Source organism: Molothrus aeneus, chromosome 5 (genome assembly GCF_037042795.1).
Source record: "Molothrus aeneus isolate 106 chromosome 5, BPBGC_Maene_1.0, whole genome shotgun sequence".
NCBI classification, from domain to species: domain Eukaryota; kingdom Metazoa; phylum Chordata; class Aves; order Passeriformes; family Icteridae; genus Molothrus; species Molothrus aeneus.
Genome location: NC_089650.1, coordinates 6,457,723 through 6,479,313, shown reverse-complemented (window position 1 = coordinate 6,479,313; position 21,591 = coordinate 6,457,723). Strand labels below are relative to the sequence as shown.

General features: G+C 49.5%; 1 protein-coding gene across 4 annotated transcripts in view; it reads left to right on the top strand.

Moving 5' to 3' along the window:
• IQSEC3 (IQ motif and Sec7 domain ArfGEF 3) overlaps nt 1-15,123 on the top strand; it is a 100,055-nt gene extending 84,932 nt beyond the window's left edge. Inside the window, exons 6-13 of one of the 4 annotated variants that reach the window (XM_066549520.1) lie at nt 493-632; nt 1,435-1,560; nt 2,661-2,760; nt 4,850-5,011; nt 5,771-5,863; nt 6,311-6,354; nt 6,438-6,517; nt 8,589-8,701. In XM_066549520.1, the coding sequence (XP_066405617.1) occupies nt 493-632; nt 1,435-1,560; nt 2,661-2,760; nt 4,850-5,011; nt 5,771-5,863; nt 6,311-6,354; nt 6,438-6,512 (740 nt within the window). In that variant the 3' untranslated portion in view covers nt 6,513-6,517; nt 8,589-8,701. Of the gene's footprint in view, nt 1-492; nt 633-1,434; nt 1,561-2,660; nt 2,761-4,849; nt 5,012-5,770; nt 5,864-6,310; nt 6,355-6,437; nt 6,518-8,571 lie in introns of all 4 variants that reach the window. The other 3 variants (XM_066549519.1, XM_066549517.1, XM_066549521.1) reach the window with 3 other exon arrangements.
• The last annotated feature ends 6,468 nt before the right edge of the window (nt 15,124-21,591 follow it).

The window sequence follows — 21,591 nt, the reverse complement described above, 5'->3', positions numbered from 1 at the left end:
CAAACAGAATAGCAGGAAAGCATTATTCCTAGGAGACAACACAGAAGGAAAATGGTGGAGGTCACCAAGAAGACAAGGAGAGATGATGCTTGCATTGGCAGCAAGAGCTGCTGAATCCCATCATAGGCCTTTTCCACATCTAGCACTTCTGATGATACAAAATCAATGCAGGGGTTACTGCTGAGCGGCCCAAGATAAATGAATGTGAAATTGTGGCTATAAAACCTTAGGGAACACATGGAAAGGAGCCACCATGCAGAGCAATGGAATAATGAAATCAACTGCATTGGCCTTAGAGATGCCAGTCTCTCCTGCTGGTGCATTAGATGCATTAGAGAAACAAAGGAGACAGCCTAAAGTGAAGTATTGCTATTCTCCTTCACTTCTCAGCACTGCACAGTGCAGAGGCAGTAGTGACCTGCCAGGGACCACTGGTTCTTCCCTTTTCTTTTCTCTCTGGCTGGCCTGCCCAACATTTTCTGTGTTTGGCAGGGGTGGACGACGGTGCTGACATCCCTCGGGAGCTGGTGGTGGGGATCTATGAGAGGATCCAGCAGAAAGAGCTAAAATCTAACGAGGACCATGTCACTTATGTCACCAAAGTGGAGAAGTCCATAGTTGGAATGAAAACGGTGAGCACCCAGAACCCTCTGGCACCCACTCAGCCCCTCTGTCCCCACCTCTCTCCCTGGCCTCTTTTCTGTGTTTTTCCTCTATGCCTTTCTTCTCTTATGTAATACTTCCCTTGCTTGTCTCTACAAATGTACTCCTTTTCCTCCAAATTCTTTATTTCCTGCTCTCTCATTCTTTCCTAATTTTGAGGGATCTCCTTGGCCAGAGTTTACACTATCTAGTGCTGTAATTGTTTGCCCATGAATTTTACTGCAGGTCCTGGCTGGCTCAACTGATAGGTCTGCAGTGTTTCAAACTTTCAGGCCTTTTAAGGGTGTAGGAAGTAAAAGGCAAAGTGATAGATTACAATCTTATCTGTCTGTCTCTAATGAGTTCCCTAAAAATTGCTGGGGTTAAAAGATCCCCAAAGTACAGACATCTTCTCTGGGCAGTAACCAATCTGTAGTGCAAGAACATACATACTGTTATCCAAAATAAAGCAAAATGATTTCTCAAAGCCCAGGAAACCTGGAGATGTCCAGTGGGGTGAGAGAGGATGAGCAGTACCCAAGGACTGGAAGCCAGAGATAGGATGTGTGAGGGAGAAGGTTGCATTTAGTCTGCCCTCTGATTGACCTGGATCACAAAGGCTTTCTCTGTTACTGCACCGGCAGGAAAATTGACGGCAAGGAGCGGTGCTGAGGGGAGGTGATTTGTCTGGGCAGACTGGGTGCAATTGTGTCACTGGGCAGGGTTGTGCAGTCAGAGGGTGGGGGAGACCCCCAGTGGCCCCTCCTTGAGCCCCTGCCGTGCTCCCTGCAGGTGCTGTCGGTGCCCCACCGCCGGCTGGTGTGCTGCAGCCGCCTCTTCGAGGTGACCGACGTCAACAAAGTGCAGAAGCAGGCAGCTCACCAAAGGGAAGTCTTCCTCTTCAATGACCTGCTGGTGGTGAGTGTGCCTTGGCAATTAGGCACTGCAGTAATAAAACCTGCCCTGGTTTCTGTAAGGAAGTCTGAAACCAGCCCACAATATCCATTTTCCCTCTGTTCTAAGGACAGCTCCCAGTTCATCAACATTGTAAGACACAGCTCTGGACCCTTCACCATTAAAAAACCTACTAAATCTAGAACTTCAGTTAAAAAACCAAACTGTCACATCCCACTGCCATCCAAGCAATGTCATTGCTCTCTCTCATGCCTTTGCCAGCAGGGAGGTTCATTTCATGAAAGGGAAGTTCATTTCTTTGTCTATTTGTTCTACAGTACACAGAGCCCTCTCATGCCCTTTAAATCTCTCCTGCCAGACACTTTAAAATCACTGCCTTCTAACATGGAAAAGGCTGTAGCAGACTAGATAGTACTTCTCAGACCCCCAAATGTGCAGAGTATTTTTGAAAGTGTCCTGCCCCAGCAATGGAATTTTGCAGGTACAGGAGAGCAGAGTTACACTGAGACTGGAAGGAGGCCAAACAAAATGGAAGTTTGCTGAATTTAATGGTGAAGTAAAACTGAGGAGGCAGCAGATGCAAGGCTAAACCCAAAGCCTTTTGTAGAAGGAGAGGATAAGAGAGCTTCACCCAGCTTTTCCTTTGCAGCCATTTGCACAGTTATGAACCTGGGGAGAGGATCTGCTCTCTGCTATCCCTCTACTCCATGGGATAAACCAGATCCAGAAGAACTGGAGGTGCAAGGTCCATGAGTGCTGAGGTACAAGGGCAGCACAGCATTCTCATACACTCTTGTTCTCAGCTCTAAGGTATTTATGACAGGCTTCCCTTTGCCTTTTGATCTGTTCCTTGGTGAAGAGAATTCCCCTTTCAAAGTCAAGATGTGGTGATCAAGCACCTCTGGGAGAGAGCTGAGTGGGCCTAGGGCAATGCCCACGGGATTCCAGAAGTGTTGTTACAAGGCAGCTCTCCTGCAAAGATCCAGTCACACAGCAAACACTGCTCCCATGTACACTTACCAGAGCTTTTTTGCCTTGAGCAGCTTGCATAGTTCCTGCCTCACTGTTCCTCAGCACCAATGATGCTTCTCTCCCTCCAACAGATCCTCAAGCTCTGCCCCAAGAAGAAAAGCTCCTCGACATACACATTCTGCAAGTCAGTCGGCCTGCTAGGGATGCAGTTCCATCTCTTTGAGAATGAGTGTAAGTCCCCTGCTCCTGGGTTTCCTGGAGGGGTTTGGCAGGGAAAAGGAGAAGGAGGGAGGGGGCTGAGTGAGTTTGCATTAGGAGAGAGATTCTGTCAGAGTTAAAAATGGAGGAGAGAAAACTGAGGCTTGTGCCAAGGAGATCACTCTTTGGGTACACTGTGATGAGAAGAAGCTCCTGGTACCTCTCCTAGGCCTGAGCATCTGCAGAAGGGCCTCATTGAAGGATCTGGCTTCTTATGGTGGCAGGGACAACACCAGTGGTGAAGACTGGGGGAAACAATCCCCATATACATCCCACTGAGCTCCCAGAAGCCAGCTGTTGGTGCAGAACCTTGTTGACAAAACTGCTGCTGCCAGCTTTAGCCCCTCTCCCCTCATGCCCAAAGTCACAACCCCCACTGCTGCCTTTGATGCTGGCAGAGGCAGAGGTGCTGCTGCCACCTCCCTGCACTGTGCCATGCTGTGCTGAGAGCTTCCCAAGGCAGAGGCAGAGCCCTTGGAACAGTACCCACCAAAGCATGGCAGGAGGCCAGCCCTAGTCAGCCTGACCTTGATGGTCTGGGAATAGAGCCATGATGTGTCATGATTGGGGCTGGTTGTGCCATGCAGGAGCTCCAGAAGCAGGCAGGCTTCCTGCTGGCACAGGCACAGGGGCAGCACAGCACTCCCAGGCAAGCATGGCTGATGCCCCTGGGATCAGGGGCACAATCCCCTGGGATCACAGTGCTCTCCATTGTGAGCACATGGAGAACATGCTGCAAGGAAGGCAAAATGTAGCAGCACTGTGGCTATACTAAGTCTTTTCTATCCCTCCTCTACTCTACGGGCAGCATGAGTCACTCTCCCAACACCCTACTCTGCAGCATGCAGAGGCTCCCACATCCCTGTGGGCTAAAGGGCCATTCATACCTGAGCATCCCCAGGAGGCACCATCAGAGCTGGAATCAGCTTTCAGGGGTAGCATGACCATCCTGGGAGTGCCCAAATCTTCTGGCAAAGGTGCCCTGTTGTGTATCCCCTGCAGAGACAGTAAAGCAAATGTCACAAAGATCTTGTGATCTGAACACATGAGAGAGACAGGGTGGGAAAAGAGTTTGGCATGCAAACAGGGGGAGCAGAGAGCTGGCTGAAAATAACAGGTTAGGCCTTGGCTTGTTTGGGAAAGGCTAATAAAGGAAGGCTAATGAAGGAAGACTGCCCATGGCAAAAGGCAGGCAAATGTAGAAGCACTGGAGGAGAAATGAAAGGAGGACAGGGGAAGACGGAAATTAAATTTAGATGAGTGTGAAAGGAAAGGAGGAAAGGGATTGAAACTACCAGCCACTGAGCAAATGATAGAGGAAGTCTAGTCAAAAGTGTGGCAAGTTCTCTGCATTCTCATGTTCTCCTGATTCTGTTGAATCTCCAGTCATCACCTGCCTGCACACAAACCTGATCTTTAAAGCATAAGGCCTTTGGCTGTTTATTTTCACTCTCTGGGCATGGCCCCTCATTTACATTCCTGTGTGTTTTGCCTCTGAGGAGCACTAAGCAGAGACCTACAAATACAGATCTTTCCCTTTACCATTCTCCCTGCAGAGTGCAATGAGCTCCCCATCTGCACCGTGCCAACACCTCTCTTGCTCTCTGCAGATGAAAGGAGAGACTGGGGACAAGTCCTGCCACTGTGGATGCAGTGGCTCTGACCCCAGAGACAACCTCTCCTACTGCATCTCCCACAGGAGGAAAAGTACTGTTGGCCTCATAAACACTGTTTACCCTTCCACAGATTGAGAAAGGCTTTACAGTCTTACCTCTGTGCCCAGGTTCCTAGGCCCAGTGCTGCACTAAAAGTGACTAAGAGCTAGAGTTCTCTGGTTTGGCCAGCACTGTGGTGCTGGTGACACTTGCCTTGCTGCTGCAGCTTGATCCTTCTGTTCTCTTGGAGGGCTGCAGTGCTGCAGGTTCCCACAGCTGGCACTGTGACAAACTCTGGGTGTGCAATTCCATTGAAAACTCTCTGTCCTTCAGATGTACCAAAACAACCAACTACTCCATCAAGAATGCCTAACACTTCTTTATTTTGTTGGCATATCTTTTTTCAGATTATCCCCATGGCATTACACTGGTGACTCCAGTTTCAGGCTCAGAGAAAAAACAGGTACTACACTTCTGTGCTCTGGGTGCTGAGGAAATGCAGAAGTTTGTGGAAGACCTGAAAGAGTCAATAGCAGAAGTGACAGAACTGGAACAGATACGAATTGAATGTAAGGGTCTCTCATACAATTCACACTGCAATGCCATCACACTGCATGGGACTATAAGGCAAAAAGGGCAAAGGGAAGTCTTCCTCAGGAACAGGAACAAAGAGGATGAGCAGCACAAGTCTGCACAGGATGTTCCTGTGTTCACTGATAGGATGAAAAAGCACTCTGTGACCACCAGCCAGCGGGAGAAACAGAAGGACTTAACTACTTACAATGTTTATGAGACAGGGAGTGTGATACACAGCCTGGAATAGGGAAGCTTGGACTGTCACACCCAGGAGATTCTTTTCTGTCCCATACTCCTTTGACTATGCAAACATGACCTGTAAATAGCTGGGGTAGATCTGTACCTTTAACATGGTTGTCCTGAGGGCAGGCAGTCTGTCACTCCATGGCCTTACACAGACAAGATGTCCATGTAGCCTTTGATGGCCTTTCCCTGTACAGACTGACGAGCCAGAGTAGCTCAGCTGCAGTGGTCCCCATCTGTGCAGCACTAGCCAATCCTATATAAATCCTGTAGGTCATATGTAGAAGGTCCTATAGAAGAAGGTCCTACAAAGATACCTAAGTTTCTTCACATATCAAATCCTCTCCGGTTTCTGTTTTTTCTTGGCTGTTCCTCTCTCCCTTCTTGACACTCACTTGTGATTTCCTTGCATTAATTCTCTTTGCTGATTTCCCATTTTGTTCCTTCAATATGCTGGTGACCTTGCCTCCATCCCTCCCCTCATTTATTTCCAAATGTGTGTTTTGCAGGGGAACTGGAGAAACAGCAAGGGACAAAGACTCTCTCCTTAAGGACCAATGGAGCCCAGATGGAGCTGCAGTCTAAGCAAGGCTCTCCAACAGGTAAGAGGGCACCAGTACCCAACTTGTTTTTGGTCTAGAAGTGCTGCCTTTGCAAATGTGTTCTCACTGGTTCCTGTGAGAATAACTGCAAAAAGAAGTGTTCAGTTTTGTACCCTTTAGCCTTGGCCAAATAGTGGAAATATGAGAGCATATACATTCTTCAAATACCCTAGAAAAACCCCTGAAGTCTCATTATCCAGTCTGTAGCTGTAATACCTGGTAAAGAGCTGTTACTGATAGAGCATGGGTAACTTCTGAAGAACCTGGCCCAATTTTCTTCCCTGAACTGATAAAACTTACTCTACTAAGCAGCTAACAGGTTGCAAGAGGGTCTGGGTTCACCTTGCACCTCTCCCTTTAACTCTCCAGTCCACTCTCCAGTATGAGGGCCAGCTCTTGACTAGAGGGGCAAATCTCATAAGTGAGATATTCTGTTTTATTTCAAAGGCAAGAAGGATTTGGGGGAGAAGGTCTCGGACAGCACAGTGGAGGTAAGTAGAGTGCAGAGCAGCTGAGGTAAGTAATTCTCTCTCACTTCAGCACTTCTCACATTCTCTGTTGTTTCTTTTCTCAGGTTTTAATCAATGCCTCCCCAGCCAGACTGACAATTTTACCAATTTCCAGAGATACAATTAAAAGTTACTGCTAGGACGGGTAATACAACTTTCAAATCCAAACTAAACTTCAAAGCATTTTCAATCCGTTTCTATAACTGTAACATCCTTCATGGACCAAGCTCCCAAACGCTGTAGACTAACCCACCCCACTGCTTCTGGGGAGACTGAAAACCCCACTAAGGACTTCCCTGACATGCTAACTCCATGCAGCATCACATGCAAATCCCCCACAGCCCAGCTTTCCTGCACTATCTCTGCAGCTCTGTCTCTCCATCCCCATGAAGGGGATTAAGCATGGCCTTTGTACACCAGACTTTCCTTAGAGCTTCACCTTCCTAGGCAGGGAGCTTGGCTGTCCTGTGTGCATCTATCTTTGCAGGAATCTCTCAGCATCCAGTGGGTTGCCTGTTTCTTCACATATACCCATACTCTCACTGCCTGTGAGGAAACAGGAAAATGCAATCTTCACACTGAAAATCTTATCAACTACTTCCTACTCTCTCTCTGTCTGAAATATCTCCATTGTCCTGAACCTTCCCTTTTCCAGGGTAGTTCTTTCCCCTCTTGTCAACATATATTCACTTAAAGAATTCAGCTTCTCTGTGGGGAGCAGGTGCTGCTTCTTTTCCCTGGAGAGCACCCTATTTCTCTGCAGACACCCCCTTCCTGGGAAAGCTGCCTCTGCCAGCCAGCTTCCTATTCCTGCTGGGAGAAGTGTCTCCCTGTGTAGAACAGCTTCCATGTATCCTAATGTCATTGGCACTTCCTGGCCCAGCAACCAGCTTTTCCTGTGGGATGTTCCAACACCTGAATAAATATTGACACAAAATTGTGTCCTGCTGTGTGGTGAGTCTGAGCAACCTCCATGTCTGGATAGGGACAGACAGCTCATCCTTGTTCCAGCATGGTGGGCAGCTTGGGCACTTCACAGCTTCTCCTTCCCAGTTGCTGGTGCAGCTGCTGACTCTGCCAGAGCCTCAGGACAGCCCCACTGTCTCACCTGTACCCCTGCCTGGCTGGAAATGCCACACCAACCTGCAAGCACTTGTTTCCTACACAGGGCTTGTCACTTGACTGACATTCTGTTTTAACCCAGCAACTTAGCTCTGGTTTGGGGTCTCCATCAGCCCATGTCCTTGCCAGAAGGAACTATAACCTCATTCATCATTTGGGAAGCATTATTTCCCTGCTGCACTTCTCCTGCTAGGCACCTCCCGTCCAGGCCAGCTCATCCTTTTCAGACTGGTCTCAGTGAGCTCCCTTATTTGATTCCATTATCAGCATCTCAATGTGGAAACCCTGATGACCTCCTGCTTCCCTACCTGCTTTCAGCTGACCAAGTATTACTCTGCCAGCAGAGGAGCATTTCCATTTCTCTGAGATTATCTAATCTGCTGCCATTTCATCATGAATTTCTTTTATCATTGTACGAGCCAGATGGGCATTTTTTGTTTCTTTTTTTCTTTTGAAAATCATTTCTTTTCACTGACAAACCATCAAATGGAGCAGAGGGAGCTGCCTTTTGCTAGACTATGTCAGGTTTCTGCTTTTTCCTTTGTAAAGAGATTAGCCAGTTATGTGGTGCACCTTCCTACTTAGAAAGGCAGGGAGCTGGGAAAGGCTTGAGTTTCTCTGTCGCTCTCTATCTCAGATTCAGCTGCTGTCATTGCTGAAACGTACAGCCTTGATTACCTGAAACCTTGTGGCCTGGTGCCCCTCTCCTTTTCGCTGGTGGGGGCAAAGTCATGGCCTCGAGGTCTGTTCATTTCCATGAGAATTCACAGACACTTCTACTCTTAGAATCGATTTGTGTTCCCTGTGCTGTTTGATAATCAAAGCTGCACTGCATTGGGAACGCCGGCTCTGCTGCCTTTGACCTGATGGAAAGGACAGGGACACTTAGGCTGGATGGGGACAATGGGGCTGTTGAGGGGGACTGTGCAGCCAGGGTTGTACCTATTCTGGATTTTTGAGGGAGAGAGGGTTGGATGCATGTGAGGCCGTCCGGTGGCGGGGGTTCAGGGCAGCCAGTAGCAGCGGATGGGAAAAGTCTTGTAACATTTAATGCTTCTTTGGCTGTTTCTAAACTAGGTGTCAATTCACAACAGGCTTCAAACGTACCAGCACAACTCCGCCCTGGGGCCCGAGAGTGGAATGCAGCCCAGCATGCATCTTAACATGCCACGGGAGCAGCTGGAGACAGCACTGGTGCCCTCCCACCCCGCCTCGGCGGGGACACTTGTACAGTGCCAGCAGATTGTCAAAGTCATTGTCCTGGACAAGCCGTGCCTCGCTCGGATGGAGCCGGCCCTCAACCAGACTCTGACACGCTACGTCACCTCCGACTCCTGCACCTCCACGCCGTGGCGCGGTGTGGGCAGTGGGCTCCCTGGGACCCCCATGAAGCTGGTCCATCAGCCTCCCCTGCCACCTCCACCCCCTCCCTACAACCACCCCCACCAGTACTGCCCCCCCAGCTCGCTGCTTCAGAGGCGCAGGTATTCCAGTGGCTCACGCAGCCTCGTGTAGCCATAGCACCAGCACCAAACAGCACAGACTTCCTCGCTCCCCTTCCCCAGCACCTCCCAGGGACCCTTTCTGCCTACAGAGATCTAGTTTGTGATTTATTTTTTAGTAAAATGAGAACAAAAGAAAAAAAAAAAGCCAACTGACCTAACTCTTACCCCATCTCCCCTCAAGACGATGCTATTTGTGAGGAGCCATCTGTAGAAACTGCCAGCCTACATGCTCACACATCCTCACACCCTGCCAGCCCAGCTGGCCTCTGTGCTCGTGTTGTCCCCATGTAGCACTTTGCTGCCCTGTTCCTCAGAGGCTTGATGACCTGCTGCTTTCTAGGCACCGTGTCTTCCGTTTCCTACTCCTCAGCTTCCTTTCCTGCCTTGCATTTACCTGGCCACAGGTTCGTACCCACCCTGAAATTTCGCCAGCCGCAGAGAGAAATGGACTCACCTGTGCCATGCCTTGGGGCATTCCTGGGGGTGGAGTTCTCCCTGCCACCATCACTGCCACCTGCTAAGCTGGAGTAAGAACTTGCACCACTTGCCACGCTTCCTCCTCATCGCTCTCCAAGTTTTATCTCCTTGCAGCAACCGGCTCCAAAGGAAGGAGTGCACGAGTGGAAGAGAGCTTGAGAGGAGGAGAGACTGTCCTGAGCTGCAGTACAAGTACACAGAGATGGCCTCACTGAACACCAAAACTTTTTCTGTTGTTATGTTGGAGCATTGTACCAGAGACCTCTGCTGAGACCTAGCAGACCTCACCACATGTAAATACACCTGTATGGTAGCATATGTATGAGCATGCTTACTAAGGAAACACCAAGCAGTTCTGAGGGGGCAGAAGGGAGGGCTTCAGTCCAGGGATCTTCCTGGAATGAATGGATGTGTGCTTTTCCAAAGAGACAGCACCGAGAGGTGCCCTCCCACCTCAACACACACACACACCCCCACACACACACAGGAGATTGTCTTCTCTAAAACAGACCCACCTCTGCTTTCCTTCTTCTGGCTCGTTTTGTGTTTCCTGCCCACCTGCATTTTTGTATTCTGAAAGCAAAGTGTTATGTTCACCTTTTGGGGTGGGTGTTCCATTCACTTGGGCTCTTCCACCTGTGTTAGAGGGAAGGGACTTTTTGGAGACCACTCATGTGAGGTCCCATCTGTATCTCTTGCCTGTTATCACTTACCCCTATATTCTTACCTCCATCAGCCCTTCCTATAGGAAAGCTGCTCAGATACCAGACTCCAAGGCCTCTTCTCTCTCCCTCTCTATCCCAGATTCAAAGTGAGAGGAGAGGCAGATCCTGAGATAGAGATGACAGCTCAGCTCCTCTGCTTTATTGGGGACATTGATGTGAAGGAAGACAGCTTTAAAAATGGACTGTGGATGTATTTTTAGAAAAAAAAAAAATCTGTGCAGTAGGGAGGGGAAGGTATTAATTAGCTTAAAGGCTTTGGTCTCAGTCACTCATTCTATCTCCCTTCGAGGTTTAAGAAGATCAACTTTAGGATTCTAAAATAGGACAGAATGCCTTTTAGGGCCCTTATTTTTATTTTATGTTATGAAGGAAAGACAGAAATTCTCTTTTTTCCTGTACAAGGCTGAGACATGAGCACTGGGTGCTGACGATGTAATGGTAGGGTGAGGAATGGCAGGAGCTGTTGCCAGTGGTGGGGATGTGCAAAATGTCAGGACAAGAGGGGCAGCAAAGACAGATGCAGAAAACTTTTTTTAACCTTGTGGGGTAAAAGCCACACAGCAATTTCCTTAGGGATTGTGCCAGTGTGCTGATCTCTGGGGCCATTGCCAGTGAGAAAGCCAGTGGCAGTGCATCAGGGATGGGCTTGGCTCCCTCAGTGCTCCCTCAGTGCTCCCTGGATGCTTGCTGGCTGTGCTGGAACGTTCAGGGAGAGAGTTCACACATCTGACCTGGGCAGAAGCCCAGCTGAAGTTAGGGAAACAGACAGGGGCTGGAGTGACAGCTCCCCTGCACTTAGCCAGCCCTCCAGGGCAGGAGCCTGCTCACTGCCAGGTCCCCCTCAGTCTGAGCATGACCCATGGACCCAGCTGTGCCAAGAGCTCTGACTTGTTTGCTCAGCTGGGCACCGGGCTGCCACTTCTATCTGCAACAGCAAATGTACCAACAGGGAGCCCACAAGCAGAGCCTCAGGGAAGATTGCAGCAGCAGATGACAGAAAAGACTGTAAGAAAACCCTGACTAGAAGCCCAGTCTCCCTCCAGGCCAGAGAAGCTTTCTCCTAGCCAGCCCCCCAGGACAGTTTGGATGCTCTGCATCCTGAACTGGGTGCTGGGAGAGGTCCTCACCCCTGGCCAGGGCTCAGCCCCTCACCCCCAGCCAGCTGTGAGGCACAGCTGGCCTGGTCTGCTGCTGACTCCCTCCAGGGTGACACCCTGCTGCCTCACAGCAACCAGAGCCTCATCTGAGCTGCCCATAGCTTCCCAAGAAAGCATGTGTGCCAGCTGCCTTTTTTGATCATGCAGCGTGTGGCTGCTGCTGTTTTTGCTCACTGCTGCAGTGGAATGGGTGTCCAGGAGGCACTGGCACTGTCCCCCCTTCCCAGTAGTTATTTCACTGTCTGAGAGGAATGGCAGTACTAGTTCAGGTTTTTTTCCCAGAGTGCAGTGTGCCAATGAAGCTCTGTGTGTGTGTTAAAATAAATAAATTAGATTTTACTTGACATTTAACACAAAGTGACAACAGCAAAAAACCTTAAGATACTTGAGGAAATAATTTTTTTAGATAAAATATTTATAACAATGACTACAAAGTTCCTACACAAGATGTTTGCTGCTTTAATAATTGATTGGGAGAGCTACAAGGATCTAAAGAGGAAATAAGGAAGCTGCTTGAGACTCCCTTCTCCATGCTGGATGAAAGGTAGAAGTGAGTGAACTGAAGTGCTGAGGTACCTGAGGCAAAGTATTCTCTCAGGGCAAGCTGGTTCTGTTTCCCTGACCTTGCAAAGGCAACTGCTGGCCTTGAGCTTTGGACAGAGAAGCAAATGTAGATAACTCTTGCTGTCTTCTGGCCTGCTGGCTACCACATCTTCTGTTGGGTTTGGCTGGAGAGGCACAAAACTGCTCTGTTCCAGGTTGTCATGGAACAGGTTGGTCAAAACTCCACCGTGGAGCCGAGCCCTTCGGACTTCACTCCAAAATACAGATTTGGTGGTTTTTTTTTTTGTTTTGGTTTTGTTTGAAGGTTGGTCTCAAAGGATGACAAGCACTTTAAAACATATCTGCACCTCGTCTGATCTATTGTTTTGTCTGCTCCTGCAGTCCTCCCACATGCCAGCCAGACACACAGACTCAGTGCAGCCCTACAGCTGTGAGCAGACACCCTGGCACACAGACTGACAGGGTGCAGGCTGGAAGGGGCACCTCAGTGACAACCTAATGAAGGACAAAATGTGCACCACAGCCCACCTGGAGGGACCAGCCCAAAGAAAAATCACCAGCTCTTGACAGCAGGGATTCTGATCATGAACCTAGCACAATCTTTCAGGTGGAGTAGTCAGGCAGAGAGCTGCTGCAGAGATTAGCTCAACCCAAATGAACCAGTGTCTTTTTGCTGCCAAATTCATGCCCTTCTATATTAAAAAGGAGTGGGGGGGAGAGAGAAAACAGAAACCTTGTAAAAAGTGTTCTGCAGTGAGTGTTGGGTAGTCAGTGGCCAAATGAGAAGGTGGCTTTGCTGAACAGCAGGAGAGACTGAGCTGGGTTACATCAGGCTCTATCCTGATCCTTGCTCAGGCTGGTGCAGGCCCAGTGAAATGAATCTGTTTGCACCAGTAGCAAAGGGATGGGAAAATGTGACAGGAGAATTGAGCCTTGCAAACAATTTGGGTTTAATGCAGTGCATTTCTGCTGCCACAGTAATTTTTAATGCTATAGTCTTGGCTGCTGGGTTAGCAACACTCAGTGCTTTCACAAGGCTTTCAAAGCATCCCACGTTCACATTTTCTCTCCTTCCAGTATATAAAAGGTGAGGGTATGGTCCACAACCTGAATTTCATCAATACTCATGCTGAAAGGTACCACCAGATTTGGATGCATTTGAGGGCCTCCAAGCCATAAGGCTTTGAGTTTTGTTACCTGTTCCTCAGAAGGCTCAACCTGCAACTATGTGCACATGTTCCTGAGGTTTCCAAAACCAATCTGAGCCCTCAACCAAGGATGCTGCTGCTTGGCAGAGCCTCTGCTTTGAAATGCAAGTTGCTGAGCAAACTCTCCCCGTCTCCCACTCCACCAGCTGCCTCACTGTGCTAGTGTAGGCTCCAGGGACTGCTGGCAGTGTTTTGTGAGCTAGAGCTGTCCTTGTCCTGCCCTCTCGTTCGCAGCCACGCCTGGGACAGCAGCTTTGAAGTCACCCAGCTCTTCAACACTAGTCACAACCCCATCTGAATGTGTCTTTTTAAAATTTAACAACAGAAGTGTTACCTATGCGTAGGCTTTTGAAAGCACCTGTCTGTCTGTACCTGTCTCCTGCTGTAAATATCACCAACAAAAGCTTCCTTTGGGATAAGTGGTGTGGTCACACCTAGCAAAAGAGTCCAAATGGCTAATATTTTGTAACAAAAATAACAAAAAATAGATCAGAGGTATTTTATCTGTTCAATCAATAGAGTTTTAGAAATTATATTGAGATAATGTCACTTGTGCTCCAATGTCTTCTTTGCCTCAGCCCCCGGTGTCCCTGGGCTCCAGCAGCGTGCACAGGCACACAAGCACACACCAAGGGTGCTCCATGGAGTGCTGAGCATCCTGGCCTCCTGCTGGCCTCAGGGGCAGCCTGCCCCAGCTACTGCTGTTTTCTTGTCAAAAGCAGCAGGAGCCAGCTCAGTGCTCAGGCTCTCTGAGGATCAGATCCAGAGGAAAACAGGAAGCAATAAACTTGTTCAGGAGGTGGCAACTTAACTGTGAAATTCACCCCTACAGGGAGGTGGAGAGGAAAACGGTGAGGGGGAAGGCAGAGCCCTTCTGTGCCACAGCTCATTGCTGGATGCTCCCAGCTGTGCAGGCTGCACCTCTGGGGAGGGAGGCTCACACAGCCTTGCAGAGCACTCCCTGCTGCTGTACACTGTGGGACACGTGGCCACACAGGAACCTGTGCCCCAGAGAGCAGCACACACCGTGGGGCAGTGCTCACACCACACAGGACTGCACCTCAGAGAGCATGGAGGTACCTCTACAGAAGGTGCTGGACAAAACTATGGGGCACAGGCAGCATGCACTGCCTGAGCAGGACAGCTTTGCTGGCCGCAGCATCACCATTGCAGCACATCTCACCAGCTACACAGGCTCAGCCCTGGGGAACATTTGGATGGGAGACACGCGAGGAAAATCACATTTCCTGTGCAGATCAGATCTAAGTGCATATTTACACAAAGCATAACCCCAAGGTTAATGAAGCTGACCTTTGAGGGAGAATCAAGCACGTGCACACAAAGCGAGCTCTCCTCTGCAATGAGTGGGGGAAGGCAAGCTCCGTCTCTGCAGCTGGATCCGATGATGCTGGATTCACATTGCACCTGCTAAAAAAACCCTGCCCATAGGTTGCAAATTCTTTGCTGGCTTCAAAGAATCCCTTGGATCCCCAGGCCCACCATTAAATACTTGGGAGGACAGAAATCCCTCCCAGAAACAGACAGTATATTTCCCAGGGATTCAGAGGCTTCCATTTATGTTTTTGTGTGCCATGGATATATTATAAACCAGCCCATCCCAAACAGGCATTTTCTAAGATGTTTTGAAACAGAAGATTATTGAAGTTCCTGGCTGATGTTCAGATCACACACCTGGCTGTAAAGTGAAGATGAAAGCAATAAAACCAGATTGTCTATATGTGAAATACTCCTCACTTGCTCCAATGTTCAGATACTGTTATTAATCGGAAGATGGCAAGTGTCTCTGGGAAGGATACTATGTAGACATATTTAGGTAGTGCTGGTATAGAGGATCACAACCCAAAAAGCAAATACCACAATTGTCACAGTGCATCTGTACCCTGTTATATCTATACAGCATCCATTATGTGCAATAACTGATACATACTGTGGTTGGAATGGATCAAAATACACTGCTCTTTTCCACAGAGAATCTTGAGATGCAATTTTTCTCTGAAACTTTTCAGATGGGCTTTTAATTAGGCACATCCTCAAATGCTTTGCTGTAGGTGGGCTCTATCCACCCCTGCCAAACAAAATGCAGACTCACCACTGAACTCAGCTCTTCACAGCCTGCTGCCTCCTGCTTTGGAGGTGCTGCCTGTGGGGTCACAGACCCATCCCGACACCTGCACAGAGAGGGGAGTCCTCCAGGAGCACTGTGGTGGCAGGAAGGTCAGCACAGACCCAGAGCTGCCATGTGCCAGCAGTGTCACTGCTGTGTGCAGGTCATTATGGGTCCCTTTAACCTCATCTGGGGCACTCTGGGAAGATTGTGCTGAAAGGGGGTGCCTGGGGCACAGATGATCAGAGTCAGGCTTCACCTTTCCCCACAGACTGAGGTTTCTTGTCATCAGCAGCTGCTGGGCAAGAGGTGCCCCTCTGTAAAGTCACTGCCCAGATCCTTAATTCAGCAGCATGGAGTCATGCACATATACCTGCCTGACCTGGGAAAGGTGGCTGAAAATAAGCAGGTGCCTCAAGGATGATGATGCATGGTTAGCAGGGCTGTGGGATTTAACCAGTTTAGGAGATCTGCCACACCTGGTGGGTCTTGGAGCAACTTTTCTGCAACAGAGGTTAAAAGAGGTTAAACAGCTAATGAGTGCAACAGAGGTTAAAAGCTGGCTGAGGAGCTGTTTTCTATCTTAAACCATACAATCCATGAGCTGGGAATGTTCTTAGGTATGGAGGGCAGGATCATATTTTATAGAGCACCCATAAATCTTACAGTGTGGCACAGTTATCAACGAACTTTTTAAAAACAAGAATCCTGTCTTCCTAATCCTCCTCCTCATTGAGGTAGGGTGTCCCAAACAATATCAAGATCATTAAAAACAAGCAAACAAACAAGAAACAACACAGGGAACAGAAGGATCTTCTTCCACAGGAGTGTAGGACCAAGGCTGTGGTAGTGAAAAAACTTAGAGTGATATATACCCATCCTGATATTCTATGTACACCTTTCTATTCCCTCCCATTATGGAAGGCTTGACTTTTGAGTACATTTTCTTTATCTTGTGGATTCATCCTAGCCAGCAACTAAGTACCTTGCAGCTGCTCACTCTCTTCCCCTTCCACCCTTCGTGGAATAGGGTTGAGACCAGAAAAAGGTAAAACTTGTGGGTTGAGATAAGAATTGTTTAATAACAGCAACAACAACAGCAATAATAATGATGAAAATGAGGGAAAGATGCACAATGCAATTGTTCACCACCTACTGACCAATGCCCAGCCTATCCCCCAGCAATGGTCAGCAGCTCCCAGCCAGCTCCCCCCAGTTTATGCATGGGACATGATGTGCTGTGGCCTGGAATATCCCTTTGGCCAGTTCAGATCAGCTGTCCTGGCCATGCTCCCTCCCAGCTTCTTGTGCCTCTCCTCACTGGCAGAAAATGGGACTCTTAATTTAGGGTAAGCACTACTTAGCAATAACTAAAACATCAGGGTGTTATCAACATTATTCTCATGCTAAATCCAAACCACAGCACTCTATGAGGCCACATTAAGCAGGGCAGAATGATCTTTCCTTTCTAAAAGGAAAGGAAAGAACCCATCTCCTGGGATCTGACCTCGGTCTTCAGTTTCAACTCACAACTTCTGTCATCCCTAGTGAAAAGGACAACCCATCCAGCAGCTCAGGACATGCAGCCAGGAAAGAAATGTGCAAGGCAAAAGCCAGAGCCCTATTTAAATAGCTTGTTCAAAGATAAAACCCCAGCCATCTGTCAACTTGCCCTAGGAGAGGCACGGCTATAATAATTAGCAGAGGGAAAGGCTGCAGAGATGCCAGTGAAAAAAACAGCAGTTTGCTAACATTTTACACAGGTCTGCCATGAATGCAGTGGGAGGAGAAGGAGAAAGAGTTAACAAATACAACAGAAGAGAGATCAGTGTATTTCTCCAAAGCAGACACTGCTGGCACTGTGGGACAGAAGCTTTCCAAGGGCTGCAGGATGCTTTGGGCTGGTGCAATTTGACACTGGTGCAATTTGACACTCGGCATCCCAAGAGCAGATGCTGCCATGGGGGATTGGCAGCAGCTGAGAGATCCCTCAGATTCCCAAGGCTCTGCCCAGCAGAGGAGTCCCCACAGCTGGAGGGTCATCCTGGGGTCTAGGGTGCTGCCAGGGATGGGGGCAGTCCCCACGGGGCTGGGTGCACACGATCCCCAGGCAATGGCTGGGATGCTGTCAGAGGGGCTGTGCTGCCCACCTGCATAAATCCCATTTAAACAGTGCTGGCTAATATAGACCTGCTCTCCTTCCCAAAGGAAGAGCCCCATTTTAGGGAAAAAGCTTCTTTTCAGAGCTCAAAACATCTGGAAACCCCTGTAAATACAGGTGCAACCTGACAGTGGTACCTACACGGTGCTTGGATGCGCTCCCTGGTGCCAAGGCAAGTGCCCAGTGGTGGGATGTCCCCTGAACGCTGGGTTTGCAGAGCCCCCTGCACACACACTCCCACTTCCTGCAGAGGTGCCTCTCCCACAGCCTGGAGCGCTCCAGTGCCGCTGAGCCTCGGCTGCCAACGCCCAGGCAGCTGCGGTGACCGGGGCTGTGACAGCTGCTCTGCCACCACCTCCCCCAGGAGCATCACGCTCAAGTTCCCCTCACAGAGCTGGAAAGCCGCTTTAAAATAAGAATCTTGGATTATAACTCCTAATCCCTTCATTTGCAGTAAGTGCAGAGAGGGAACAGAGATGTCAGCTCTCTCTCCCCCATGCAGGACCAAATGCGCTTCAAAACCACATCAAAGCATTTGTGTCACATTTGTGTCACGGGCTGGGCAGGCAGCGACCCAGGGCGGCGCTTGGCCGGGACAGGGCGACACCACCAGCAGGGCGGGGAGAGGCGAATGAGGATGTTGTCCCTCTCCAACAGGGGAAGGTGTCCCTCTTCATCCCCCTCCATCTCTTGCCCTCCTTCACACCGAGGAGTTATTTTTAAAGGCGTGTCAGTCAGCTCTGGCATGTGCTGGAGGGGGATGCACATGCAAGAAAAGAGGGTGGCAGGAGCACTCAGACAGCAGCAAACTGTGTCCAAAAGGAACACGGGCTCCCTGAGGATGGGCAGAGAGCAGGGCAGGGAGCTGGCATTGCCTCTGTGCTGAGACAGGGGGCACAGTGCCACCATGTCCTGTCCTGGTCACCCCGGGAGCTGATGTACCCCCAGGTCAGTGTAAGGGGCTCTGCAGCCCCTGAGCAGATGGTGGCAGTGCTCCTTGGGTTGATGGCAAGGGATGAGTTTACACCATAGAGCCTTTTATCTGGAAAGATAAAATGGAGCAGGATTTTTCTGGATCTGGGTCAGCAGCATCAGCACAAAGCTAGTAGGTGCTTTTCTTTATGGGGTCAGTGCAGGGATATTTGTATTTTCCTGAACAGCATGAAGCAATACAAACAGGCCAAGAGCCTTCTCCAAGCCACACAGCCTTCAAAGGGAGAAAAACATCCAGCTGTGCCACCATGCCCTGCTCTGCCAGTGGGCCCTGGGCCTGTGGGAGATGCAGGGATCAGGCAGCAGTGCCCCCCAGCACTGCCCCCATGTTCTGCTATGGGACCTTCGGGGCCAGCCTGCTCCCCATGCCATTACAGCAGGGATTCAGACAAGCCCCTTCCTGATGAGTTGTTTTCTTCATCTGGAAGCAGAAACACCGCGAGTGCCCAGGGTAAATCCCTCCATAAGCACTCTGCACAGGGCTGTGGGGGTGAGGGCTGCTTGTCCCCAGGAGCTGAGCTGGGGACACGTGTCACCCCACGAGGGCCTGTGGCTGGTCCCTGGGACTGCAGTGAATGCCGGTGCCACGTCCCTGGCAGCACAGGGGCATCATGCCAAGCTGTCAGGAGGCATCTCCATCACATCATGGCTGTCAGGTATCAGCACGGGGAGCACTAACCTCTCCTGAGCTTCTCCAGACACGGACACTTCCCGGCTGATGGCATCACAGGGATGATGGGCACTCACTTGTCAGGGCCTGTGGCAGTGTTCCCTCAGCCAGGGCTGCAGCGGGGATGTGGGATGCACCCCATCCATTCCCTGCTGTGTTTTATGGGCACACCATGTGTGTAGACACCCAGAGCTGAGCACTGCTCAGCTGCTGAGGAAGGCAGGCAGTGCTTGGTGAGAGCTGTAGCCCTCAGCACAAGCCAAACTACAGAGGATATATCCCAGCAGTGATGCAGACCCCCTCCCCATCTGGCCATCACCACCAAATCACAACCAGGATCCTCCAGTCCTGAGAGAAGCCCCCTGGAAGAGGCAATGGATAAGGACAAATTGCTCGTGCAGAATGACACCAGCTTTAAGGGCACCCCTGATGCACAACACAACTCCTCTCAACACACCATTTAATAGAGCTGTGGAGAGACTACAAGCTGCACAGTGGCTGGCCAGCCAAAGCCTTCCAGTGCCACACAGCACCATATCCTGCCATGGACATGGCACGAGTGTTTTATAACCAGCTGCCAGCTGTTGGAACACATCTGCTAGGACAGCAGCAGGAAGAGCTCCCCACTCCCAGGGGAGAGAATCACACCTGGATCTCCAGGGGAAGCAGCTCTTGAGCAGCAGAAGAACAATCCTGCCTTTCCCATGGCCCGTGTCACCCCCTGCTGCAGCAGAGGATGGGGGCAGGGACATTTATTTTATATTTTGCCGGCCTCAGGAAAAAGAGGATTTCAGAGGGATTTGAACACAGGTCCCTAAATAGCTTCTTAGAATTAAGAGATTTCATAAAGGATTATTTCAAGCAGCTGCCTGTGGTGGGGGGTAGAGGCTGGCAGGTGCTGGGGAGGTGAGGCGACAGGGAAAAGGCAGGAGTGCTGTAGGGGAGCACAGGGGAGAAAAATCCCCATCTGAACTACAGCAGTGAGGAGAGGTGAGCACTCCACAGCCTGGCTATGTATCCTCTCTTATGGGTGAGTCAGAAGGAATGAGGAGCAGAGGGGTGGTCAGCAGATGTGGTGGGAACAGGACAAAAACAGTTCTTACAGTCAATGAACAGATATGGCTGCTTTGACAGACCCACCCACAGTGGCATTTCAGAGGTGTGGGACGAGCTAAAGGGGGTCCATCAACCCCCCTGACTTCTCACTAGATGGAAAACCTGTGTGTGGAGGTGGGAAGGCTCTTCTAGCTAAGGAGGGGATGAGTTTGAAATGCTGGAGAAGGGGATCAGTCCATCAGACAGAGCTTGACTAAGGGCAAATTCCTACCTGCAAGGTAATGGGTGCCAGACTTCACAGATTCAAATATTCATGGTGGAGATAACATAGTGCAAAAACAGGAAAGGCCACAAAACATTTCAGAACAGGCACAGCTCTGTGCACACTGGTGAAATGTGGGCTGAAATGTCTTTCTAGTAATACCAGGAGATAGTATTCCTTGGCACAGCATTTTCTGGTGCAAAGAGGAAGAGAAATACCTGGAATTTCATTATAATTTTGATATTGGGATAGAAATTGGTTCTTAGGGACTAAATCCTGTGAAAAGCTGGACTGCTCTGTGGGATCCTGGGCTCCAGCTTTCAGCAGGCAGAAGTGTTGAGCATGCACACAGTGAGAGGCTAAGCCACAGGCATGCAGGAAAGAGTTCTAGGTTGGGAGGAGAGCACGGGAGAGAAACAGGGAAGAGAGATTGGTGATAATAAAAAGAGCTATAAATGGGGAAAGAATAGAAAGGAGAAGAGAAAGGAGGGAGAGTTGTAATTTTACAGTAGTGGAACTAAGAAAGCAGGAGGAAGAAAGCTGAGGTAGATAATTTCCACTGGGCAAATAATACCAGGGAAGGACTGAGGCAAGACAACAAAAAGGAGCAGGGTAGGAGAGAGAGAGCAAAGGAGAAGGTCACAAGCAGAAAATGGAGCAAATGGTTAAATCTCATCAAATATTGTCATTATGAGCAGCCCCTGCTGCCACATCTAGAACAATGTGCCACAGGCAAGGCCACAGGTCAGAGAGATGCTGGGGCTAAAATCCTAGAAAACAGGAATTGGGGTTTAGAGATTTCCTCAGCAACCAGGGAAAGAATTTTGATTTCTGGACCCTTCCTTCTCTACTCCCCTGGAGGAAACAACCTTTGGACAGCTCTGCCAGCAATCAAGCTCTTTGGCCAAGAGACAAAAAAATTACCACTTACACTGATTTGTTCTTCCCCAGGCCTGAGGTGTCCCAATGAAGCTGGAAGAAACAAAGTCTTCCATGGTTTTATGGCCTCACTCAAAAATTGAGTCCATTGCCCATCACCCACCTGCGCAAGCTTCAGTCTGCATTTGAGGGAAGGGAGGTCATGGGACCTGGATGCACAGGCAAAAGCAGGCCTCTAATAAGGGTAATTACTGCAAAGTTTAGAGCTTAAACACATTTTTTGTGCTCAGATGTCCCTCTCTAAGGACATACATG